Source organism: Podarcis filfolensis (genome assembly GCF_964270895.1).
Source record: "Podarcis filfolensis genome assembly, chromosome: 13".
Classification (NCBI taxonomy): Eukaryota; Metazoa; Chordata; class Lepidosauria; order Squamata; family Lacertidae; genus Podarcis; species Podarcis filfolensis.
In genome coordinates this window covers 9,281,503-9,308,691 of record NC_139615.1, presented here as the reverse complement: position 1 = coordinate 9,308,691, position 27,189 = coordinate 9,281,503, and the positions used below count along the sequence as shown (strand labels likewise).

The following is a 27,189-nucleotide window of genomic DNA, read 5'->3' as shown; positions in this document are numbered from 1 at the left end:
TCCAGAAATACATCTACTTCTGCTTCATTGACTATGCAAAAGCCTTTGACTGTGTTGACCACAGCAAACTATGGCAAGTTCTTAAAGAAATGGGAGTGCCTGATCACCTCATCTGTTTCCTGAGAAATCTCTATGTGGGACAAGAAGCTACAGTTAGAACGGGATATGGAACAACTGATTGGTTCAAAATTGGGAAAGGAGTACGGCAAGGCTGTATATTGTCTCCCTGCTTATTTAACTTATATGCAGAATTCATCATGCGAAAGGTTGGGCTGGATGAATCCCAAGCCGGAATTCAGATCGCCGGTAGAAATATCAACAACCTCAGATATGCAGATGATACAACCTTGATGGCAGAAAGTGAAGAGGAATTAAAGAACCTTTTAATGAGGGTGAAAGAGGAGAGCGCAAAATATGGTCTGAAGCTCAACATCAAAAAAACGAAGATCATGGCCACTGGGCCCATCACTTCCTGGCAAATAGGAGGGGAAGAAATGGAGGCAGTGAGAGATTTCACTTTCTTGGGCTCCATGATCACTGCAGATAGTGACAGCAGTCACGAAATTAAAAGACTCCTGCTCCTTGGGAGAAAGGCAATGGCAAACCTAGACAGCATCTTAAAAAGCAGAGACATCACCTTGCCAACAAAGGTGCGTATAGTTAAAGCCATGGTTTTCCCAGTAGTGATGTATGGAAGTGAGAGCTGGACCATAAAGAAGGCTGATCGCCGAAGAATTGATGCTTTTGAATTATGGTGCTGGAGGAAACTCTTGAGAGTCCCATGGACTGCAAGAAGATCAAACGCATCCATTCTTAAGGAAATCAGCCCTGAGTGGTCGCTGGAAGGACAGATCATGAAGCTGAGGCTCCAGTACTTTGGCCACCTCATGAGAAGAGACGACTCCCTGGAAAAGACCCTGATGTTGGGAAAGATGGAGGGCACAAGGAGAAGGGGACGACAGAGGACGAGATGGTTGGACAGTGTTCTCGAAGCCACAAACATGAGTCTGACCAAACTGCGGGAGGCAGTGGAAGATAAGAGTGCCTGGTGTGCTCTGGTCCATGGGGTCACGAAGAGTCGGACACGACTAAATGACTAAACAACAATAGGTATCTAAAGCCATTTGCACATAACAAAATATGTATTTTATCAAAGTAATTTTTGAACTGAAATGCAATTCAGAAGAAGTATATTAACAGTGAATTTTGGTGGCCCCCCAAGAGAGTGGGGTCCTAAGTTGTATCCGGCACTGATGATTACCCTTCCTTCCTTGGAAAGCTTGTCTTCAGCTTCTTTGTGGTGCATGGGAGTCTGGACACGGTGTCTTTCAGCACCTCCTTGACCTGCTGATTCCTCAGGGTATAGATGAATGGATTGAGCAAGTGGGTGACAATACAGGTCTGGAGGGTCACAGCTTTCTTGAGGCCAAAGGAAAAGCCTTTGTTGGGTACGATGTACATAAAGATAGCACTTCCATAGAAGACAGAGGCCACCGTGATATGGGAAGCACAAGTGGAGAACGCCTTTTTCCTACCTGTCGTAGATGGGATGCGGAGGATGGTGGTGATGATATACAGGTAGGATACCACTGTCAGCATCAGAGAGCTCAAGAGCACAATGGTCGAAAGGGAGAACTCAATCATCTCCAGGAGGGCAGTGTCAGCACAGGAAAGTCTTATCAATGGCTCAATGTCACAGAAGAAGTGGTCAATTATGTTAGGACCACAAAAAGGTAGCTTAGAAATAATGATGATTGGCGAAAGGACTGAAAAGAAGCCCCCAAACCAGGAGAGAAGCATTAGTTGGATTGTCAAGCGTATATTCATTATGACGGAATAGCGGAGTGGATTGCAGATAGCAACATACCTGTCCAAGGACATGACAGCCAAGAGGATGAATTCAGTGGTGCCAAGAAAGAAGTAGAAATAACACTGAGCGATACAGCCAGATACAGATATAGCCTTCTTCTTTGATAAAAAGTCCTTCATCATCTTGGGAGCAATGGCTGTGGCCACCATGGCATCCAGGAAGGACAGGTTACAGAGAAAGAAATACATGGGGCTGTGGAGTCGGTGGTCAACCCATGTTGCAGTAATGATGACCACGTTGCCAGTGATGGTCAACATGTAGACCAAAAGGAGCACCACAAAGAAAACGATATCCACCTGCCAGTCTACCGAGAAGCCCAGCAAGATGAATTCATTGACTTTGCTTGTGGTTTGGTTGTTTTTGTACATTTGGGAGGTACCTAAAAAACATAAATTGATTTCAATGTGTACTCGTTATGTAAATGCACTTAACTCAATGTACTCAGGAGATAAATATCTCAAGCACAGATGATACTTCGATACAGAAGTATAGAGAAAAGAGTGGGGGGGAATGAACAAGGACTTTGTTTTGTCTTCTCTATTAGATGTCCCCATCTAATGGGGTTATAATAGATGTTCTACTTTTATGAGAGAGGGATATAAACGTATCTAGGGTTCATTTTTAAAAAAGGATTTTGAGTTTCCAGCTTTAGTAGTTTAAAGGCTAGCTTATGTTTAATTTTACTGTGCTCTATTATCTATGGATTGATCGACCTACATAATTTATTTTTTATGTACACTGCCCAGATAACCTTAGTGGTGGGATGGCATAGAAATACCCTGAATAATAAATACATAAATAGTTCTGTATTAGTCTGCAATGTGACAGGTCAGAGGCTGCAGGAGGGAAACATTAAGCTGTAGCCTAACAAATTTTACTCACAGTAGACCTGTTGAAATTAAAGGACCTTGCTTAGTCGTGCTCATTAATCGCAATGAGGCGAGTCTGAGTATAATTAATATTGGATACAGTCCACTAAGCACTGAACTTACCAGTTGTGTTTCCTCTCTTCTGCCTGTAAAGATATGAAGAAAAGGCCATTTTAAAATGTGTTAAATAAAAAAGTAGAGCGCATAAATCTCATCCCATCACGTAATGACCATTGTACACTCCTGGTAATTGTATTCTAAAAAACAAAACAAAATCTAATAACAAAAATCAAAGCAAATGCCAAAGCAGAAAAGTTGTGTTCTTCGATGCAGCCTTAGGAGCAACAACGCAGATTCCAGAGCACATCTATGAGAGTTTTGATGATGTTTGTGTGCTGCTTTTAGTAAAAGTAAAAAGCAGGAGGTGGGGGGCACAGAATAATAGCAAGAGAAGGCATTCATTCTCACCATTCTTTGTCCCTGGTATCTATAGGATATCTATGTGATGAGGTGACTTCTTTAGTGGTTTCTAACTCAAATTCCCGTAAGTCTTCATTTTCTGTATTTCATTGAGAGCTTCCCAAAGGAATAATGGTTGCAAACAATTAAGAGTTGGTAGGCAAAATGTTAGACGCTTTAGACCAGGGTGGTTAATTTGTCACCATCTAGATGCTGAAGAATTCCCAAATCTTGCTGGCCCATCAGCATAATCAACATCAGGGGATATTGGGAGTTGAAGATTCGCACTATGTGGTTTACAACTTCTATTTTCAATACTATTCTATTCTATTTTCTATTCTATTCTATTTTCAATACTCTCAGTCCATGTCTACTCAGAGGACACACCCACTGAATTCAATAGGACTTTCTCCCAGGTAAACATGTACAGGGCTGCAGAGCAAGTCCCATTGAAATTAATGTAGCTTTCTTCTGAGGGGACATGTGTAGAATTTCACCATTGGGGATTCAAGATGGTTCGAGCACAGTTCAGAATTGTTTTTCTTGGGTGAGAAGCAACAGCAGAAAGTTTGTACTACTGCTACTAGATGACCTTTGAGGTCCCTTCCAGCTCTTTGATACTAGGTAGGAGACAGTGTGTCTCAGTGGTCACTCAAGATTTGTGTGTGCAGGGGGTACAGAGGCATTAACTTTGACCCATTTGTGGCCCTCTGCTGGTCAGGGCAGCAATGCACCTACACCTATGGGGCTACCAAAATCCTGAAACTCCTTCAATCCCACTTCTGTCCCAACAAACGCAGTGCTACCACCACTAGGACACTGCTGTATCAGCTCTCATGAGCTGATGGTGATCTTTACTTCTCTCTCTTCTAAGGTCACACGAGTAAGGATTCAAAGAATTGGAACAGTAATGCGAAAGTGTTTGCATTGGAATAGCAGGTGATGGGGTGAAACAGCCATGCAAATGACACTTTGGGTTGTGAATCAGAGTCAATGAAACTTGTGGCTTTGGGAGAGTTACATGGAAGAGATAGAAAGGCTGGAGAGTTACACATCTTGCTCTTGGGCTTGAGGTTCCCCATCTTCCTTCTCTCGGTGGTGCTACATGAGATTCTCATGGGGGCTATTATCATCTAGGGTTGGCATATTTCAAAAAATCCAGGCAAAAAAGTCATTGAGTTGTTGTCCCCCCCCCCAAGTTCTTGGAGCTGCTTTTTAGCTATTTGGAGCTATTTTTCGATAAATCGGCAAAAACAACATTGCCGACATGACTTGCCCTACGTCCTGGATATGTCTGGGGAATTATGGGCACATGCCAACCCAACCTACTCATTCCTTAATCATCAATTCCATCAGGCCTGACAAATGATCACCATATTGAAATCCAAGGTAAAATTGTTCCATTTTCATTTCCTTGGCTGATAGTCAAGGAAAGTTCTGTTCTGCTCTATTTACTAACCCCGGCAGGAAACGATACTGAGCATGCTTCGTTTTTGTGAACAGAGAAATTGAGGAGGAACCATATCACCAAAAATTATCCAGGAAGGGGGTCTTGAACAGTTCACTGAGGGTGGGGCTCACCCTTAGCACAGCTTCTTCTCTCTCCACCCACAACCACCACCAAGCTTGCAAGTGCGGGGGGTGGGCAGCAGCAAGTGTGTTGGGAGCCTGGCCATTATTTTTCACTCCTCACAGTACCCAGATCTATTGCTGTTCTAGGGCATTTTGGTGTTGGTGATGAAGGAAAATTTACTACCCTCCACTCAAAATGATGGGAAATAATTGGGAGGAAAGTCTGCTTCCTTTATTGGGTATGTGTGGATGACATGATTTGTGTGTGTCTCCCCCCCCCCCAGCCTTCTTGTCACCTGACCCAATTTTATACTTCTGTTACTTTAACCTACTTTAGTGGTAACTGATTTTATGAAATCACTTGTTTTCACTTATCCCCTCCCAGAGGATCAAAGTAAGGATGAGGCACTTTTGGAACAAAACTAGAATTTTATTTACATAATCTTGATGAGAGACACAGATTAATGGGTTCTCTAATAAGGCACAGCTCATTGTTTCACTCACTCTTTACAGAACTTTATTGAAATTCTCACTTTGAACCTCTCTCTAAACACAACAATGCCTTCTGGAGTGGCTAGTGGTCTGGTCACACTGCATTGTCTCTTGAGACAGATGGGTGCCAACATCAACCAATAAAACACTCCCAGTCCCTTCTAAGATCTTTATGTTTTCCTCATGAAAATGATCTGGCTTGCCCTGCCTAGCTAACTTCTAATTCAGCCCTAAGCAGCCCTAAGCTCTGAACTGCACCCTATCTAGGTGCTCTCTAAGCCCTTACAAACATTCACTGTCAGAAAACCCCTATCGGATAGTTAAACTGTTGCGTTCTAACTCACTCCTCTCTCCTGATTTGACAATACTCCACACAGTCCTGCTTGGTTTCTGGGTCAATAGGAGGCTAACCCGGAGTCTGTCTGTCATACCCAGTTAGAAAAAGAAGAGGAGGAGGAGGAGGAGGAGTTTGGATTTGATACCCCGCTTTATCACTACCCTAAGGAGTCTCAAAGCAGGTAACAATCTCCTTTCCCTTCCTCCCCCACAACAAACAATCTCTGAAGTGACTGAGGCTGAGAGACTTCAAAGAAGTGTGACTAGCCCAAGGTCACCCAGCAGCTGCATGTGGAGAAGCAGGGACACAAACCCGGTTCATCAGATTACGAGACTACCACTCTTAACCACTACACCACACTGGCTCCCAGTTACCCAGTTTTCTATTTATAACCATTTTACACGTGGTGATACCTTGCATTTTCAATGTTCATGCAATCATTTGCTGGTGATATAGTAGCTGAAAGACAGGACTTGCACCCACCCCCCAAAAAGACCTTCAGCTCAGAAGGAACACCACAACCAGCAGTCCATCACATACTTGCTCACATACTAATCAACCTGTACAAACTGAATCATGATGGTGCAATGAAGAAAGGAAAGGGTACATCAAAGAGCTTTCCTCTTCTTCAGACAGTCTTTGAAGGCCTCCTTGACCTTCTCATTCCTTAGACTATAAATAAAAGGGTTCAGCAATGGGGTAACCATTCCAGTAAGGACCGCAACTGCTTTCTGGACATCCCGAGAGCGTCCCTGGCTGGGTAAAGAGTACATGAAAATTGAGCTGCCATAAAAAATGGAGGCAACAGTGATGTGAGATGCACAGGTGGAAAATGTCTTTTGCCGACCTTTGGTGGAGTGCATGCGCAAGATGGTGACGATGATGTAGATGTAAGAGAGAAGAGTGACAAACAAAGAACTGAGGAGCACCACTGAGGACAGGACTGAAGCCAAAGTTAGATTGAAATGTACATCATTACAAGAAAGCTTTAGCATTGAAACATAATCACAGAAGAAATGGTCTATAATATTAGAGCCACAGAAGGATAGTGGATAGAAATAAATGAATGGGGCAACAGGAGAAAGGAATCCAGCAAGCCAGCAGCCAAAGACCAAATAGGTACAGACCCATCCATTCATGATGATGGCATAGTGAAGTGGTCTGCAGATGGCAACATAGCGATCAAAGGCCATCACAGCAAGAAGGATGGTTTCACACGTGCCAAAGACAAAGTAGAAGTAGCATTGAGCCACACAGCCCAAAAAAGAGATGGCCTTGCTCAGGGAAACCATGTTCACCAGCATCTTGGGGATAATAGATGTGACAAAGAAGACTTCCATGAGTGAGAGGTTGCAGAGCAAAAAGTACATGGGTGTTTGGAGACGCTGGTCCAGACATACCAGTGTGATGATGGTGATATTCCCAGCTACTGTTATCAGGAAAACAACAAGAAGCACCACAAAAACGATAAGCTCCAGGTGTCTAGGAAGTTGAAAACTTGTTAAGATGAACTCGGCCACTTGCTCCATGGTGCTCTGATTCCTCAGTCCCATGGTGAATGTGGAGTTGTGGAATGATCAAGCAGAAGAAACACATTCACACACATGCAATCCATCGGTCAAGGATGTGCTATGCGAAGTACTTTGTTTTGTCTCTCCTGGGTTTTCAACGTCCGGCTTCAGTGGATGTCCCCAAGCTTTAATCTTATGAGAGAGGGAGCAAAACTTTTCTCTCTCAACATTCTTCACTGGTCTTTATGTCTATGGCCACTCTTTATTTCTCCACTGTATGTTGTATCCAACTAATTTTTACCCACGGTAGACCTGTTGAAAAATAAAGGACCCCAATCATGCTCATTAATTTCAACTAATATAGTCTACAATCCATTATTGCCTACAATCTATTGTTTGCTGAACTTACCTGTTGTGTTTCCTCTCTTCAGCCTGTGAAGAAATAAATAAAAAGCTATTTTAATATATGATAAAAAGCAGAGCATTCAAATTTCTTCCCATCCAACAAGGAACACTGGAATCTCCTAGCAATTGTATACTTAAAAAAACAAAACAAAACTCCCACTAATAACAGAAATTAAAGTGCATGCAAGTGTTCTTTTGATGTGGCATTAGGAGAAACAATACAGATTTCAGAGTATATCTGTCAGAGTTCTGGTAATGTTTGTGTGCTGCTTTTTCTGGAAATAAAAAGGGAAGATAAACACAAGGAGGCAATAGCAGGAGAAAGAAGCTGTTCTTAGCACTCTTTGTCATGGGTATCTATCATCTACCTGATGAGATAGATGCCTTCTTAGGTGCCTGTAAACTCAAATTCCCAGAAGTCTTCATTTTCTACATTTCATGGAGAGGTTCCCAAAGAAATAATAGTTACAAACAATTAAGAGCTGAAAAGTAAATGTTTGATGCTTTAGAACCAGGGGGTTAACCTTTGGCCATCCAGATGCTGCAGAAGTCCCAAATCCCAATAGCCCAGGGCAGCAAGGTCAATCACCAGGGATGCTGGGAGTTGAACATCTGTAGGGCCACTCCTATTTTTGATACTATCAATGCATTAGCTATGCATATCTACACAAACGGAGCTCCTTCTGAATTCAATAGGACTTACTCCCAGTTAAACATATATACGGTTGTATCATACCAGGGAGCAAGTCCCATTGAACTCTGTGTCTTTCCTCTGAGTAGACATGCATAAAATTTCACTCTTGGGGATTCAAGGTGAATCAAGCACACTTCAGAGTGTTTTCTCTTGGGCTAGTAGGAGCAGATTCCCTGCATGAGAAGGTTTGACCTACAGTGGTACCTTGGTTCTTAAACTTAATCCGTTCCGGAAGTCCATTCCAAAACCAAAGCATTCCAAAACCAAGGCATGCTTTCCCATTGAAAGTAATGCAAAATGGATTAATCCATTCCAGACTTTAAAAACAACCCCTAAAACAGCAATTTTACATGAATTTTACAATCTAACAAGACATAAAATGAAAGCAATAACCAATGTACTGTACTATAAAATAAATAAGACAATATTGTAAATGATAAAAAATATTTAAATTCTTACCTGCACTGATGATAGTCATTGTTTGGATGGGGGGCTTTCATCCATTTCTGCAGTCACACAATAATCAATCAGTAGCCTCAAAAACAAAAATGCAAAATAAATAGCAAAAACAAAAGTGCCAAATACAGTGGTACCTTGGTTCTCAAACTTAATCCATTCTGGAAGTCCATTTGACTTCTGAAAAGGTTTGAAAACCAAGGTGTGGCTTCTGTTTGGTGCAGGTGCCCCAGAAACAATAGCTGACAACCGCATTGGACATTCGACTTCTGAAAAACGTTAAAAAACCGGAACACTTACTTCTGGGTTTTCAGCATTTGGGAACCAAGGCATTTGAGTACCAAGGCATTTGAGAACCAAGGTACCACGATACAGCTAAATTACCCTTGAGGACCCACCCCGTTTTCTGATGCTATTATTTTAATGTGCATTGCTGTTACTAAGTAGGAAACGTGTTTCCTGGTTGGGTACAGAGGTAAATAACCTCCTGTCATTGGCTGCATTGTGCTGGTCAGGGCAGTAGTGGAACAGGGAGAGGCAATGTCTGTAAGGTCAAGAGTGCTCCAGGTTAGTGGTAACCCTGTTGGGTCATCTGCACCTGTGGGGCTACCATGAACCTGGGGCTCCTTCAATCCTATTGCTGCCCCAACAAATACACTAGGACACTACTGCATTGGCCGTACTGAGCCACCAACGGGATATCTTACCCTTCTCTCTTGTTAGGTCACCCTACTATGGACTCAAAGCATTGCAACAGTAATGCCAGATCATTTCCTTTGGAATAATGGGTGGCAAGGTGGGACAGCTGTGCTTGCTTGACCTCTCACCAGGAGAGTCACTGATGCCCACTGGGAGGAGGAAGGTGGCTGATTTTGCACAGACCAGTATCTGCATGGAAACACAGAATTGTAGAGTTGGAAGTGTTAATGGAGAAATCTGAGGGCTCCCTTGGACAAAAAACAAGGACACCAGCTAGGAATACCAGAGCAAAACAGCAGCCAGTAGCTTGGTCTTTATTGAAGACTGTTGCGACAGGACTCCCACCTGCCACAAGGTGAAACAAGATGGAAGCCCCAAACAAAAGAGAACCCATGTTACACCCCCAAAAAACTACATCACTAATACATCATGAAAGGGGAGGTCTGGTGGAAGTAATTTGAGCATCCTGGACCCTGCCCCATGGTTCCCCTTGCCCTCCACCAAACACCCATTAAGTGTAACAAAAGAGATATTTACATTTCCCTGTTTCCCAGCCAAGTTAATCACACCCTTTTGTCTTCATCTGGGTTTGTTATTTCTGGAATGGCTACCTGTCTGGCACTCAGGTATCAGGATGCCAGGGGTTATCACTCAGGCAGAGGGGCTGCTGAGTAGCTGAGCTCACATGTCTATATGCATTTCTGAAGTTTTCCCGGTGAGCCAGTACATAGATACAATTATCAGTGAATTGTTACATTTGGTATTGTGCAGCAGAGGCCCTTTGAATAGATAGGAAGAAACTGTAATGAAGTGTTTTGTGGGGACAAATCACAAAAACATGCGGCTTGAACTCATAACCCTGGGATTAAGAGTCTCATGCTGTACTGACTGAGCTATCCCAGCTCAGTCAAGAGGAGGCTGCTTGCAGAATCAGCTCAGCCCAGTGGTTCCTTCGACCAAAGCATTGCTTTGATCCCCTAATCACTTCCAGGGGTCTGAGACTGACAGGCACTGACTGGCTTTCTTTAAAAGAAAAAGAAAGGGGGAAATAGAGAGGGGAGGCTGCTTGCAACATGTCAGGAACATTATTTCCCAGAGTGACAGCGAGGGCTCCGAGGACCAAGGGGGGTGACAGGCAGAAAGAGGCAGAGGCTTGCTTTCTTCAAAAGTGAGACAAGCCACTCCCATCCTGGAATGCAGGTCGTAAATTTCCAGGACAGTGTAAGGCAGGCAGAGGGGCCGCAGCTTTCAGACATGCTCTCAGGGGAGGAGGGGAAAACTGGACAATCTGCTCCTGAGTCTCCTCATACTAGGAGGATGAGAAGAGTCCAGGCTTGGTGTCACGCTAACAGGAGGAGGAGCAGATGGTGGATATCCTGTTGGAAAAGAGCCCACCCTCCAGTGGGCTCAACTGACCCATCGAGTGAGGAAGATTGAGCTGTGTGCTTGGACTGAACTACTGTGTAAATACTGATAAATCTGAACGTTATAAAACCACCAGGCGGCTGTCTCTTTGGTGTGAGAGGGAGATTGTAAATACTGACATGACATTTGCTCAGGAATGGGTCCCTTGGGCAGGTCCTCTGATATAAGCCTGCTGACATCCTCCTTCTATTGCCTGGGTTGAGAAACTTTATTGATCCGAGGGCAGGACTCTTATCTGGGCCACGTTTACACTCATACTCCCCTCTCTTCCATCCAGACAAGCAAGAAGCAGAGTTCAAGGACACATTCCAGATGTGGAATAACATGTGTGGGTGTGAAGCAGAGCAAATGAAGGGTGTGGCCTGAGGAGAGTTGTGGACACCAGATAGAGAGGCTTAAAAGGTAAAGGTAAAGGTACCCCTGCCCGTACGGGCCAGTCGTGTCCGACTCTGGGGTTGCGCGCCCATCTCGCTTAAGAGGCCGGGGGCCAGCGCTGTCCGAGGACACTTCTGGGTCACGTGACCAGCGTGACGAAGCTGCTCTGGCGAGCCTGCACCAGTGCAGCACACAGAAACGCTGTTTACCTTCCCGCTAGAAAGCGGTCCCTATTTATCTACTTGCACTTAAGAGTGCTTTCGAACTGCTAGGTGGGCAGGAGCTGGGACCGAACGACGGGAGCTCACCTCGCCGCGGGGATTCGAACCGCCGACCATGCGATCAGCAAGTCCTAGGCGCTGAGGTTTAGAGAGGCTTAGTGGGCCACAAATTTAGTACTTCAATATGAGGCTCCCCTTCCCTTCAATGGGTCCACTCTAAGTAGGTTTAATATTGGATAGAACTCAATATATTTGTTTTGTTGTTTCTTCACATTGCTTCAGAGGCAGGGAGGCTTGCAAAGAGAGCTGGCTGGTGTAAGGGTAGGTGGTGAACCCCATTTCTGGGCCTGACTCAACATGTGCCTTTGCTATTTGAATGGGTGCTTCCATACACATATTCTTCAATTTAAAGTTTGCCTTGCGTGTGTGTTGGGGACTAGTTTCCACCAATTGTCTCCCCTTGATATATTCACAGCTAGAAGTGTTTGCTTTGGAGGAGGCCTCAAGGGACCATGATAAACTTAGATAATGAAGTGATAGTTGGCATCATTTATCTGCTTTGTAGGAGTTAGAAGGAAAAAGAAATATTAAGGGGAAAGGAAGTATTCATGCATACCTGTCAACTGTTCCAGAACACAAATGGAGTGTATTTCTTCCTATATGCATAAAAATGTAAGGTTATCATCACGTAGTCTCCACTGGAGGTTTTCTAGTCACACATCACAATCCTGAATTTGCATGAAGTCAGGGCAGGGAAGGAGAGAAAAAAATGAAGGCAGGTTGTACACAGTATTCAATCCTAGTAACATGTGTGATCTTTGAAGCTCCAGGTTCAATGTATGAATTTAGAAGAGATATTTTATTAACAAGCAAACACCCATATATGTACAACATCCATCAGCTGAACTTAAAATTCTCCAACAGAGCAGGGGGGATGCTGAATGAAGCAAGCATGGGAGAAAGCCCCTGATACGTAATATTTGTGAATTGTTAATTTTTCTTACCTGTCAACTTTGGTTTCTTTCAATTTCCCATGTCTCATCATCATAAATTCAGTTCTCTACATTTCCATATCGGTTTTCATTTTTAAAAAATTCTACTTAAAATTCATCACCATCATTTTATTGTACATTTCTCAAATACAAACATTTTTGCAAAGCAAATGTCACTAATATACACATTTATACGCACACTTCACTCTAGTACATGCATTTTTGTACATATTACTTGGTGGAACGACGGCATTGCAAAATTTGAGAAGCATACTTTTGGGGAAATGGTTGTTTTTTGGTTCACCTATTTTCTTTTGGAAGCCAGAAATAGGTAGGTTCTCCCCTCATTTTTATTAGCCACACATTTAGCATTAATGAAAGGAAACTTAAAGACAGATATCTCTTTGAGTAACTAAATTTTGCCTCAGAGTTCTAATGCATATAGAGTTCTTCATGCATACAGCTGTATATGAATAGGACCCATTCCACAAACACTGAAAACAAGCTTTAATGTGTGTGGATGATGGATATGATATCACACTGAATGTGCAAGTAGGAGTATCATGTAAATAGTATCATATAAACACCTCGGTTAAAGACACTGCATGACATACAACACAAATCAAAATATGCCCCTATTTCTTTGCTTCCCTTGTTGTGAAATTAATGTCCAAGGGATTGTGGTAACCATCTCCTAGATGACGTATGAAACACAGATGGTATATTCCTTCTGCTTATTAAACCTAGAGACAAAGTGGATCTGGACTCATTGCAGGGATGGTGGGAAAGATTCAATTCAGCTTGCGTTTAAACACAAGCCTACCTAAGTCACACTTTCTGAAATAGTATGCATACTGAAACTCAGCTGTCCTTGAGCCACATAATGTGTACAAAAATGTGTCTCTGAGAAAAAGTGTGTTTGAAAACCAACAAATTTGTGATAAAGAATAATTTAAGGATGTTGACAAGGTGGAGCGTGCGCAGCGGAGGGCAACCAAGATTAGCAAGGGTCTGGTAACCAAGCCTTATGAGGAACAGATGAGGGAGTTGGGTTTGTTTACTCTGGGAAAGAAGAGACTGAGAAGAAATATGCTAGCCTTCTTCTAGTTGCAGACTTTCATGTCTCAAATTGTTGCAGTGCCCCAAAAGTTCTGTGGCCAGTGCAACCAAACCAGTTTTGTTCCCCTAGATTTGCCTTTGCGTCTTCAAATATCTAAAGGGCTACCACTTGGGGAATATAGAGCAAGCTTGTTTTCTCCTGTTCCAGAGAGTAGGACCTGAATCAATGCGTTCAAGTTACAAGAAAGGAGATTTTGACTAAGCATCAGGAAGAACTTTCTGACAGTGACAATTATTTGATATTTCAGCTCAGTTCTAATGAAAACTCTCTACACTATCCCCTAAAAACCCTATGCCATACTCAATCCCAATAAATTTCTCAAAGAATATCAAATTACAATATAAGTCACAATAAGTTAAACTCCAAAGTCATGCAGATAACAATCATAAACACAGTTATGACAGTTGTCTGTCTGTATCAGATGGAGCTCAGTTTCTACAGAAGTATGAGAAGGATAGAGCACTCCAGTAGTTTCAGGCAGTGGGAAAACTCATGAAGATGTCAGTAGCAGTGCCAATATATACTTTCCCTGGATTGGGACTTATTCAGGAAGAGGGGGAGAATTAAATTTGAGACTGCATCCCCAAGAATACTAGCAAGGGATCTACAGGATATTTAATCCTACTTTTCACCCTTTATTCCAGCAGCTCTAATTGCCAGAAAACATGGACTGGAACACACAGAGTGAAGGTCAAACCCCAGTTACCCAGTTTTCTATCTACGGTCATTTTACACGTGGTGACTGAATTACACTTCCAACATTCTTGCAGTGATTGGATGGTGCAATTGGTTAATTACCTTCACTGAAGTTGAAAGAAGGGGTCGCTTCTTCCTATCGAACTACATCAATGCAGAAGAAACAACACAACCAGCAGTTCAACACCCTTGTTCGCATTCCAATCAACCAGTACAAACTGAATCAGCAGGATGCTATGACGAAAGAGCAGGATGAATCAAAGAGTTACTTCATTCTCACAGTGTGAATCTCCTTTTCTTCAGAAAGTCTTTGAATACCTCCTTGACCTTCTCATTCCTTAGACTATAAATAAAAGGGTTCAGTAAAGGTGTAACAGCTGCTGTAAGGACAGCAATGCCCATCTGGACATCTTGGGAGTATCCCTGCCTGGGTAAAGAGTACATGAAGATTGAACAGAGATAAAAGATGGAAGCAACAGTGATGTGAGATGCACAGGTGGAAAATGTCTTTAGTCGACCTGTGGTGGACTGCATGCGCAAGATGGTGGCAATGATGTAGACGTAAGAGAGAAGAGTGGCAAACAAAGAGCCCAGGAGCACCACCGAGGACACGACATTCTCCAGAGCCAGGTTGAAATGTACATCATTACAAGAAAGCTTTATCATTGGGGCATAGTCGCAGAAGAAATGGTCAATGGTGTTAGAGCCACAGAAGGATAGGTCCAAGAGCAGGATGATGGGGACAAGTGTGGTGACAGAACCACAAACCCAGCAGCCCAAGACCAGATCGGTGCAGACCCATCCATTCATGATGATGGTATAGCGAAGAGGTTTGCAAATGGCGACATAGCGATCAAAGGCCATCACAGCAATAAGGATGGCTTCACTGCCGCCAAAGGAGAAGTAGAAATAGCATTGGGCCACACAGCCCGAGTAAGAGATGGCTTTGTTCAGAGAAACCATGTTCACCAGCATCTTGGGGATGATAGACGTGACGAAGAAGACCTCAATGAGTGAGAGGTTGCAGAGGAAAAAGTACATGGGGGTTTGGAGGCGCTGGTCCAAGCATACCAGTGTGATGATGGTGATATTCCCAGCTACCGTTAACAGGAAAACAAGAAGCAGCACCACAAAAAGGAAGAGCTCCCATTGCCTAGGAAGTTGGAAGCCAATTAAGATGAACTCGGTCACCTGTTCCATGCTGCTGTGATTCCTCATTCCCATGGCCAAAGTGGAATTGTGGGATGATCAAGCAGATGAAACACACACATATACACTTTAGGGTTTGTATGATTTAAGGAAAGCTGTTTTTCATCTCTTCCGGTAATCTGGGCACTAACAGGATCCCCCTCCCTTACAGTTGCCAAAAGGCTTACACTTAAAACCAGAGCATCCCAATCTTCTTAAGGAATACATTTTTTTAAAAAAATCAACATTTTCTCATACATTACTAGTGTTCAAATTTCCATTGAACCCTGTGGGACTGACTTCTTACTGTAATTAAAAAACAATTTATTTTGCAATGTTTATGTACTGCTTGGTTGTATTGAAACCTCTAAGCAGTTTTATTGGCTCCTAGACATCAAAAATTTGCCCTTTAAATACCTTCCTGGAGAGGAGAGCCTCATATGCATTTTCAGATCAAGCGCTAAAACAATTAAAATGCTAACTTTTTGCTATGTAATGATTGGATTGTGTAGTATAGCATAGATAATAGTGTGTCTATTATTCACATCATTAAATTTACTGGTCACTGTTTTACTAAAGTAATTTTAAGTGACTTACAATATATAAACAAAAGAACAGAGACATTAAAACCAACAAAAAAGAAAACAAAGAGGAAAAGTAAACATTACACAAAAAGCAAAGCTACCCATCTTGATCCATAAGTTAAATAAGAGATAAGTGTTTGTGTGTAGAGTAAATTTGTAGAGTGTTGCCTAAGTATGGTGCAGTTATCAGCTGAAAGTCTCAAACAGAAATGATGTAAGTTTTCCAAGTCCATTAGTCTTACCATGGCTGGGTGCCTTTCATAATCCTCTCTATAGAATACCAGCAAGACACACTTTATTTAAAGGTACCTTGGGAAGATGACAATTATACTGAGATGGAACAGACCAGATTTCTGCTGCATGCATGAATCAGTCTTCTCCAACCTTGTGCTATCAATGTGTTTGGATTACAATTCCCAGCAGCCCCTGCCAGGTTCAAACAGTCCCATGTTCAATCCTATATCCCGGTTGGGTTGGCAATTTCTCCAGCAATTTCTCTGCCTGGACATGGTAGAGGTTGCACCTGGGATCTTATTCAGGCTAAGCAGACGATCTATGATTCAGCTACTATATTCTCCTACTCTGAAACATGTGTGCTGGCATGATATTGACAGGTTGCATTCAAAAGGAGAAACATAATACTATTTCATCAATTATTTTCCAGAGGAAGGAGTTATTTTGCAACAGTTCATTTAAAGCGGGGCTCACCTTTAGCAACAGTAAGCACTTTTCTTCTTACTGTTTGTGGAATGCTCTCCCCAGAGAGGCTCGCCTGGTGCCTTCCTTTCATATATTTAGGTGCCAGGAAAAAAAAAATTCATCCTCTCTGTACCTTCGGCTAATTAAATAATCTATGGCCTTTGAAACTGTGTATTTGGTTTGAGGAAGGGTTTAATTTGTAATTACATTATGCGTTGTTGTGTTTTTATACAGGTGACTCCCCACTTATCTTGGGGTTACGTTCCAGGCCCCCTCATGCTTAAGTGAAATCACATAAGGTGGGGAGCACCCTTTAAACTCCCTCTCTGCCACTCTCTCTTCAACCCATACCAAAAATACTGTGTCCAAAAATATCCACAACTAGAACTGAAGCTCTGGGGTGGGCAGGAGGCTGGAGGACATGTGGAAAAGTGACTGCTGCTGCTGCGCTGCCCCACACATCATCTGTTAGGCAGGGAGGCTGAGCAGCCTAAACAAAGCCCCACTGCACTTCTGGTCTCTAAAGGGCTTCCTCTCTGAGCTCCGGGGATGGTCTCCCCATGAGCCACAAGGACTCTCCAGCTCTCTCCCACCATTTCCAGATTTGAATTGAATTATTTGATTATTTCCCAGCACTGCGTGTATATGCAGTTGATTATATTGATCGTGTGTATGTGGAGGGGATGCCTGTACTGCAAACTGCCCTGTGATCCTCAGATGAAGGGCAGTATAATAAATAAATAATAATGATTACAATACATTAGCTTATCTTCTTCTTTCTCTCCTCCACCCCAAGGTTGCAAGTGGAGTCGGGCACAGCAGCAGCAAGTGTGTTGGAATTCTGGCCAGGAGTTTTCATCCTTCCCAGGATCCCAGACTTAGTGACATTAGAGGGAAGGCAGGGGAACATTCGGCTCCACCCTGTAGAGCACAGGTGGCCAACTCCCAAGAGACTGCGATCTACTCACAGAGTTAAAAACTGACAGGGATCTACCCCCTTTTTTAGGGTTCAGGTCTAAGCTATTGAGCTTTTTCAGGGAGAAGGTAAAATGTTGAGCTTTTTTCAGGGGAGCCACAGTTGTTCAGCTTCTTTGGGGGGACCCAGTGATCTACCAGTGACCTACTGCAGACATCCAATGATCTACCAGTAGATCACAATCTACCTGTTGGACATGCCTGCTGTAGGGCAACGATTGACTGTTGGGTGGGACACCTCACTTGGCAATCACGTGGCATCATTATGAAGTCACACGATTCGTAGTTCTGCCAAGGTGCCTAAGTCACAACTTCAAGGAACATCACTGGGAGTAAGAAGTGGCTTTCACTGAATGGGGACTACTTCACCTTCCTTGAGCAAGGTGTGTGCCAACATCTGATCAGCTGCTGGACATTAGAAAGGAAACCTTCCTTCATCAAAGGAATAATCAGGAGCCTATCTTGTAATAGTTCCTTTGAAACCGCACCCTTATCTGCCCCATAACTTATGCAAATATCACATCGTGTGTATGGTGGGTGGGTGCAGCTTTCCCCGAAATGGTTTGAAGATCCCAATGGGAGCACCTGGAACACCATATTTGGCCCATATGTCAGAGATTCCCCATCCGTGTTCTAAAGGAAAAGGGTGACTACTACCCCACTTGCACCCTAACAGCATGGAAAATACCTGGAAAAAAGTTTGCTCAATGTTCTCCATTTTCTGGGCATGTGTGTGAGAGAAAAGGTGCATTTTTTTTGTTTTTTAATAACCTTCTTGTCATATGACCCAATTTTGTATTTCTGTTTCTTTAACCTACCTCACATAGTTGTTGTGAGGCTCGAATGGGTAGTGGGGAGAACCATGCACAGCACATTGTGCTCCTTGGAGGTAAGGTGGGATTTAACCCATCCAGTGCTTTTTTCTAGGGGTACACAGGGGTATGCATACCCCTAAACATTTTGTGAATCTAAGTTTGGCCTCATTGAGGGCCAGTACTGCAATATGAGTAGGAAAATGAGAGTACCCCTAAACATTTTTTTTAGAAAAAAGGCACTGACCACATCACCCTACAAGCTTCCCTCATTCTGCAGGCAATTTGTAGAATGACAAATCAAACCAATGACAGTTCGACAAAGGAAGAGCAGGATGGATCAACAAATTGCTTCATTCTCATAGTGTGAATTTTCTCTTCTTCAGACAGTCTTTGAAGGCCTCCTTGAACTTCTCATTCCTTAGACTATAAATAAAAGGGTTCAGTAAAGGAGTAACTACCCCAGTAAGGACAGCAAGGCCCATCTGGACATCTTGGGAATATCCCTGGCTGGGTAAAGCATACATGAAAATTGAGCTGCCATAAAAAATGGAGGCAACAGTGATGTGAGATGCACAGGTGGAAAAAGTCTTTTGTCGACCTTTGGTGGAATGCATGTGCAAGATGGTGCCAATGATGTAGATGTAAGAGAGAAGAGTGACAAACAAAGAGCCCAGGAGAATAACTGAGCAGAAGACATTTTCCAGAGCCAGGAGGGCCTGCACATCACTGCAAGAAAGTTTTACAACTGGGGTGTAGTCACAGAAGAAATGGTCTATAATATTAGAGCCACAGAAGGATAGTGGGTAGAGTAAAATGATTGGGGCAACAGGAGCAAGGAAGCCACCGATCCAGCAGCCCAGGACCAAATCAATGCAGACCCATCCATTCATGATGATGGCATAGCGCAGTGGCTTGCAGATGGCGACATAGCGATCAAAGGCCATCACAGCAAGAAGGATGGTTTCACTGGCGCCAAAGAAGAAGTAGAAATAGCATTGGGCCACACAGGCCAAGAAAGAGATGGCTTTGTTCAGAGAAACCATGTCCACCAGCATCTTGGGGATAATAGACATGACAAAGAAGACCTCCATGAGTGAGAGGTTGCAGAGGAAAAAGTACATGGGGGTTTGAAGGCGCTGGTCCAAATATACCAGTGTGATGATGGTGATATTCCCAGATATTGTTATCAGGAAAACAACAAGAAGCACCACAAAAAGGATGAGCTCCAAGTGCCTAGGAAGTTGGAAGCTAGTTAAGATGAACTCAGTCACCTGCTCCATGCTGCTCTGATTCTTCAATCCCATGGCCAATGTAAAAGTATAGAACAATTAAGCAGTTGAAACACGTATGCTTTAGAGTTTGTGTGATTCAGGGCAGGCTCTTTTCCCACTCTTCTACTGTTCTGGGCACTAACAGGAGCTTCCTCGCTGACAAGAATTATCAAGGTGTCTTCTGTTGACACCACAACTAATTCTTCATTCCTTCTGTTTTCTTGCAAGCAGTAGAAGTTTAGAACAGATAGCTCAAGGTAGGCTTTCCTCCAGAACATGCTTCTGTAAAATTGTCATTGATTTTGTGGTACCACATGACCACTCTGCACTTGGAAAATGACCAGCATTCTTCACTGTACTTTGCTTGTAAACATGTGTTGTTCAAGACAATCAGACCTTCACTGGACCTTATTAAAAGAAAGATAGCTGCTTTACCTTACCTCTAATTATGTGTTTGTTTTATTTCTATTGCTTCTTTATAACATCATTTACAAGATAAAGTTGTTGATCACAGCCTTATTTCTCATCTATACCTTCTTCTCTTTTTAAAAAACAAACAAACAAACAAACAAACCACAGCATCCTCAATCTTCCAACTAGGGATGGGGAAGAAATAGGAAAAATTTGCAATGAGATACTGACATTTTTTTCAGGATGACTTAAACAATAACAACAACCACAATCTGATTTGAAAATGTGGAAAACCAAACTTCAGAATGTGAAAAGTGAGGAACAGAGAGAAACCAAAATTCATACAAGCACTCATCCTTATATTCAACCAAATACAAAAATTCAGCATTTGTACATAGAGCATTAAGGCTGCAATCCTATTCCCATTTTCCTAGGATTAAACCTTGTTGAACTCTAGGAGACAAACTTCTAAGAAGACTTTATACGATTTCATGGTATATCCCTTCCTGAAGAAATACACCCAACCTCATATGTATAATCAAATAAAGACTTTGATGGATGGATACATAATATTCACAGTAATAGATTTGTGGTTCCATTTCAAACTGCTTTGTAGATTATGCTTTTGGGTTTTATTCTAACTTTATTGCCTATTTAATGATTTAATTATGTAGAAGTATAGTATATCTATTTTCGGACAATGACTTGTAGAGTAGTTAGGAAGAAAACAGAATGCACAAAACACAAAATAATGCATTTATACTGCACTAGATGTCTTTCACACAAAAGATAGTCATGTTCAGCCCATAATAAAAAATCTATAAATACATTTATAATGAAAGCAAATCAGTAGAATATTCTGTAATATGCCTGGCATAACCATGGTGAAGTTATATTTCATGTAGATTTCTAAATCCTATAATCTTACCACAGCTGATTGTCTTCATTGTGTTGACATAATATCAGTTGAGCAAGCATTATTTAAAGACGCCTTTGGAGGATGGTCACAATCAGCCTTCTACAATCTGTGCTCTTGTTATATTTGGATTACAATTCCCAATAGGTCCTGCTCAGTTCAAACCGTCCAAACATCAACCATCACAGACCCTCCAAGTGTCCCTATTTTCCAGGGACGTCCCTGATTTGGAGAAGCCATCCTGGTTTCTGATTTGATCCCGGAATGTCCCACTTTCCTTAGGATGTCCCTATTTTCGTTAGAGAAATGTTGGAGGGTAGGGAGTTATCCGACCCCTAGGCCATTTTAAAGCAATCTGGTATAGGTAGGTTTTTTTAAAAAAAATGTTTAATGTTTTATTATGTTTTTATATATGTTGGAAGCTGCCTAGAGTGGCTGGGGCAACCCAGTAAGATGTGTGGGGTATAAATAGTAAAATTATCTTTCTGGAATGGGATGTCCCTATTTTCAACAGAGAAATGTTGGAGAAAAATGGCACTGCCTTAAATAACCTGGAAGAGTTACCTCGAGTTGAGAACTTTGTCCCAGGATGAGAATGGAAATCGTGTGCTGGCGGCGCAGCGTCCGCAAGAGGCCCCATTAGTGAAAGCACACCTCTAGTTAAGAACAGTTTCAGGTTAAGAACAGACCTCCGGAGCGAATTACGTTCATAATTAGAGGTACAACTGTATTCAGAAGCATGATGCTTCTGGTCTTGGAAATAGCATACAGTCATTATGGTGAGTGCTATCATTGGCTAGTAGTCATGGGCTAGTGGCCAATGGGTGGCGCAGTGGTCAGAGGGCCAGACTGGGACCCGGAAGACCAAATCACTGGATGACTTTGGATCAGTCACTCTCTTTTCCTCGAACCCGCCTTGCAGGATTCTTGTGAGGATAAAAGGGGGAGGGGGGAATAATGAGCTCCTTGGAGGAAATGTGGGATATAAAATGCAATAATGTTTACAATAAAATAAATAGAATAAGATTTTACCTATGTGAATGTTAAATCATTGGGGTTTTTGTGGGGGGGGGGGGTATATTCTTTTTATCACAAATGAATTAGTTTGATGTTCCACTTTACCACTTGACTCTTGATGGACAATCTAAGTCTGTTGCTTTTCAATTAAAAACAAACAAACAAACACAAAACTTTTCTGCCTCATTCTCTGATTAGTGTGCAGGTAGCAAAACAAATGCTAATTGATTTCCCCTTCCGAACCAACCTCATTATCTGCTTCCCCTAATGTACCAACAGAACAAAAAGTCTGCTACTAACTCTTCAAAACTTTGTTGCCTGATTAAGTCCCATGCCTACAGACTAATTTTGTTCAAATTTCTGCAAGATACCCCCAGTGGCCTACAAAACTTATTGAATTAATTAAAGTGATCTACAGTCTGAAACTTCTGCCAAGGGAGATGATCAAAAGGATTTTGCTAACTTTTCTCCTACTATAAATGCAGTAACAGGTTATATATAATTTGTGTGTGTGTGTGTGTGTGTGTATGTACACATATCAGGAGCTTCAGGATGTTTGATTTCATGTGCTCATCCTAACTTAGACCCCATCTGCGCTATTCATTTCAAACAGTATCATACCACTTTAAGCAGCCATGGCTTCCCCAAAAGCATCCTGGGAACTGTAGTTTGTTAAGGGCAAGGAGAGTTGTTAGGTGACTCCTATTCCCCTTTCTGGACTACAGCTCTCAGAGCGACTTAACATTCATTCCCTCTTCCCAGGAGCTACGTCTCCTAAGAGCCTCTTCAAGCCTTTGGTCTCCACTGCACCGGGTAACAAGAAGAATTGGGCCAAACATTCAAAAGTAAAGTCCAATCCAGTTCATCTCCCTCCTTCCCTCCCTCCCTCCCTCCCTCTCTCTCTCTCTCTCTCTCTCTCTCTCTCACACACACACACACACACACACTTCAAGTTGGGAAAGGGGACAACACAAAGGAAGGAGTAATTCTGAATTGCCACCAGTCTTCATAATGGTACAGCTCCAACCTATGTCCAAAGTTAGAACTGCACAACCTGAGGCACTCAATAGAGGCTAGTTGCTCTAAAAGTTGTTTCTAGGGGAAGGTTCAGGTTGAATTAGGCCTCATCAGATTTTGGTTGTGGAGCTGATTTTCCACACTAAGATTCACCTTCAAACATGACATACTTGTTGTGTGTCCCAGAAAAAAATGGGACATACTTTTTTTCTCTGTGCAAGATCACAACAGCCATTTTGTGTGCTGTTGAACTCACCCCCAAAAAAGCACTTTTATCAGAGTAGAGTGAGGCGTGGGTTACATGACTGGCCTGGGTGTGCATCCCAGAAGATACACATCCTGGTATCAGATCTCCAGAATTCGGAGGGTATGACATCAGAGTGGTTTTCTTACATCACCCCAGTGCCTTTTCCCCGTCCCAAGCTGATTTTTCACACAGTAGCTATCACTGGCAGATTTCATGAGAAAACTATTAGAGGAGGAAAGGATCATCAAGTTTGTCCACCGTTGACCCAATGAAGCAGATTGTAACAAGCAACCATATCTAGCAACAGATCAGCCATTTTACTAGATAGGAGCCTCTTTTGGGTTCCCGCGGATGTGAGCTTAGGGCTGTAGCCATCTAAGTTCTACCCTGAAATTAATTGGTCTAAATTGGCAGCTATATTAATTTCAATGGGTCTACTCTGAGTAGGACTAACTTTGAAGAAAACTCTTAGTATTATAAAAGGAATTGCTCAGATATTGCAAGTGTGTGTGTGTGTGTGTGTGTGTGCGCGCGCGCGCGGTTTATTAGAATTCCCCCTGAAAAGGTAAATCCACATTAAATGGGGGTGAGGGAGTCTGAATGCCAACAATGTTGTGTAGATGCTGGCAAAAATGTGTATGAAGAAGAAGAAGAGTTTGGATTTGATATCCCGTTTTATCACAACCCGAAGGAGTCTCAAAGCAGCTAACATTCTCCTTTCCCTTCCTCCCCCACAACAAACACTCTGTGAGTTGAGTGGGGCTGAGAGACTTCAGAGAAGTGTGACTAGCCCAAGGTCACCCAGCAGCTGCATGTGGAGGAGCGGAGACGCGAACCCGGTTCCCCAGATTACGAGACTACCGCTCTTAACCACTACACCACACTGGCTCTCTCATGCATTAAAAGTACACGGTGACCTTTTTTATGTGATTTGTTTCTCTCACAAATTGGACTTTTCACAATAGGGTATTCCAACCAGAAGGCCCAGTTTTCACAAGAACGGAGGTCGCATGAGGGTTGCTAGTAAAACCTTTGCTGAGCTGCAATTCCCAGCACCCTCAGTAAACTGCAGTTCCCAGAAATTTTGGGGAAAGCCATGGTTTTTAAAGTGGTATAGGAGTGCATTAAATGTATGGTATAAGTGTGACCAGTGACTTGTAACCACTCTGGCAGAATATATGAACAGGGGCACAGGCTTCCTGCCTCAGGTGGTTGTTGTGCTGACAAAACTGCATAGCGTTTCCTTATATTTGCTGCCCCCTAGTGGCACTTAAAGGGTTATTTAATCTTCTACAGTAAAGAGTTCTTCCTTGAAAAAGATACAATGATTGGTATGTGTGAAAGGAATAAAAACACAATTTCCACAAAAAGCTTAAGTTTTCTTAAAACAGCCGTACTGGGAGTAAGAGTGATTACCAGTATCCAGTTATGTAGAACAGAGTTTTCTGTTGCTTGAAATTCAAGAGGCACACATGATATGCCAAGTTCATTGACTTTTGGAAACCATTGATTATTTTAAAATAAATTGGTTTATTTGAGCTTCGGATATACCACAAAATGTTTCATGAGCCTATTTTAGTCAATTCCCCTTTCCCCTTCCTCTCGTTGTTTCAAACTCCAAGAACTTAAAAACATGTTTTCAGTCAAAAGCATATTTCAAAGCATCTTTCACCTGCTTGTTCCACAAAGCTGTACACAGAAGTGGTCATAAGAGGTCAAACCACATTGTTGAGAATGGCCACAGCCTTACTGAAAGGCTGTACTGCTCTGGTTTCATGTACAGAGATGCAGCTTCCATCGGAGCAAAGTGTTGTGGTGAATGCTTCCTACCATGAATGGCCACATATGTTCCAGGTTGGCTTGCTCTAGATTTCCAGCCCTGGATGCAGTTTTGGCCTACAAGGCCTCAAACCAGGTTTTTTAATATATATAAATAATAATAATAATTTTTTATTTATATCCCGCCCTCCCCGGCCAAAGCTGGACTCAGAGTGGCTAACAACAAGTAAAAATAGTACAGTGTACATAAAATCACACAGTCAATTAATTAAAATACATTCTAAAATGAGTTCAGAATCAAATCAATGGCAACCATTGGGTTAGAGTTCTATGAGGATTACAGAAGGAGAGAGGGAGTAGACTGTGCCTTGGCCAAAGGCCTGGCGGTACAGCTACATCTTGCAGGCCCTGAAGAAGATGTCAAGTCTGGCAGGGCCCTAGTCTCTTGTGACAGAGCCTTCCACTAGATATGGGCCATGGCCGAAAAAGCCCTGGCTCTGGGCAAGGCCAGCCTAACCTCCCTGTGGCCCGGGATCTCCAAGATGCTTTTATTTGAAGACTGAAAGGTCCTCTGTGGGACATGCCAGGAGAGGTGGTCCCGTAGGTACGAGGGTCCTTGTCAGTCAAAGTTCATCAAAACTCAGTTCTGGCACCTCTCAGGTGGGCACCATTGCCATTATAAGAGAGGAAGAGAGAGGTTCATGATGAGCTCTGGCATCTCTTTTTATAGAAAAATAACACTGCCTAAAACTATGATTCTATGATCTTCTGACTATGAAATAAGGGTCTGGTGATAATTCAGAGGTTTTCCACACCAGTGAAGGCTTTTGTTTTAACGAGAAAACTATTTATTTGGACTTCTGAAACTCCATAAGAAGTATCATGGGTCTATTTTAACCAGTTCATAACTCCCATTCCTTCAATCATTTCAAACTGCATGAGTTTCTCTGCATTTTATTAAATCCATGCTTGCAGGCAAAAGCATTTTTCAAAGCATCTTGGACCTGCCTGTTCCTCAGGCTGTACACAAAGGGGGTCATTAGAGGACAAACCACATTGTTAAGAATGGCTACAACCTTGTTGAAGTTTTGCCCACCATCTCGTTCAGGTATGATGTACATAGAGATGCAGCTTCCATAGGTGACAGTGACAATGGTGATGTGGGAAGCACAGGTGGAAAAGGCCTTCTGCCTCCCTGCAGCACTTGGGATGTGGAGAACAGTTGAGATTATATTCACATAGGACACAACGGTGATAGCTAAAGTCCCCAGTAGCGTGAACACCGAAAGAATAAAGCTGGAGAGCTCCAAGAAATGTGTGTCACCACAGAGAAGATGGAGTAATGGTTTGCTGTCACAGAAGAAATGGTCAATGATGTTTGAGCCACAAAAAGGAAATTGAATGAACAGCATACTTTGGGCCAAAATCACAGCAAGCGACCCAATCCAAGAGAACAGCACCAAAAGTGTGCAGAACCTCTCGTTCATGATGGTGGTGTACCTTAGGGGATTGCAGATGGCCACATATCGGTCAAAGGACATCACGGTCAGCAGGAAGAAGTCTGTGGTGCCCAGGAAGAAATAGAAAAATGATTGGGTCATACATCCAGCATACGAGATTGTTTTCCTGCCAGATGCAAGGTTGAACAACGCATTTGGGATGGCAGCAGTGGTGTATCCAATTTCCAAGATGGCATAATTCCGGAGGAAGAAATACATGGGTGTCCTGAGGCGGAAATCCATGAGAGTGATGGTGATAATGATCATGTTTCCTGTTACAGCCATCAGGTACATGATTAAGAAAAGGACAAAGAAAAATTTCTCTAGTTTGGCGTTCTCAGTGAATCCCAGCAGTAAAAACTCATTGATCTTTGTTTGGTTCTCCATAAAGTCTTGACTTTCATGAGTTATCTGCTGGCAAAAGATGAGTATAGATAAGTATCATCATCTTCATCCTCATTCAGTAGAAACTCATTGATCTTTGTTTGGTTGATTATGAAGTTAAGCCAAGCCTGCCTGGATCAGACCAGGGAAGCATATAGTTCAGCCTCCTGTTTCATACATTGACTCAGAATCGG

At 42.6% G+C, this 27,189-nt stretch overlaps 5 protein-coding genes across 5 annotated transcripts; all 5 read right to left on the bottom strand.

Annotated features, from left to right (window-relative positions):
- Positions 1-1,257: 1,257 nt before the first annotated feature.
- LOC310748702 (olfactory receptor 6M1-like) lies at positions 1,258-2,238 on the bottom strand (the record flags this gene model as incomplete). The annotated part of the gene is made up of 1 exon (XM_083584546.1): positions 1,258-2,238. The coding sequence occupies one exon, from the start codon at positions 2,236-2,238 to the stop codon at positions 1,258-1,260; it is 981 nt and encodes a 326-aa protein (XP_083440672.1).
- A 3,969-nt stretch (positions 2,239-6,207) lies between these two features.
- LOC310748701 (olfactory receptor 6M1-like) lies at positions 6,208-7,152 on the bottom strand (the record flags this gene model as incomplete). Its single annotated transcript, XM_083584545.1, has 1 exon — positions 6,208-7,152. One exon carries the CDS (start codon positions 7,150-7,152, stop codon positions 6,208-6,210), a length of 945 nt encoding a protein of 314 aa, XP_083440671.1.
- A 7,317-nt stretch (positions 7,153-14,469) lies between these two features.
- Positions 14,470-15,417, bottom strand: LOC310748700 (olfactory receptor 6M1-like; the record flags this gene model as incomplete). The annotated part of the gene is made up of 1 exon (XM_083584544.1): positions 14,470-15,417. One exon carries the CDS (start codon positions 15,415-15,417, stop codon positions 14,470-14,472), a length of 948 nt encoding a protein of 315 aa, XP_083440670.1.
- Positions 15,418-18,768: 3,351 nt separating this feature from the next.
- LOC310747141 (olfactory receptor 6M1-like) lies at positions 18,769-20,093 on the bottom strand. Its single transcript, XM_083581492.1, has one exon. It carries the CDS (start codon positions 19,756-19,758, stop codon positions 18,811-18,813), a length of 948 nt encoding a protein of 315 aa, XP_083437618.1. The 5' UTR covers positions 19,759-20,093; the 3' UTR covers positions 18,769-18,810.
- Positions 20,094-26,035: 5,942 nt separating this feature from the next.
- Positions 26,036-26,905, bottom strand: LOC310748699 (olfactory receptor 6E1-like; the record flags this gene model as incomplete). Its single annotated transcript, XM_083584543.1, has 1 exon — positions 26,036-26,905. The coding sequence occupies one exon, from the start codon at positions 26,903-26,905 to the stop codon at positions 26,036-26,038; it is 870 nt and encodes a 289-aa protein (XP_083440669.1).
- Positions 26,906-27,189: the final 284 nt, after the last annotated feature.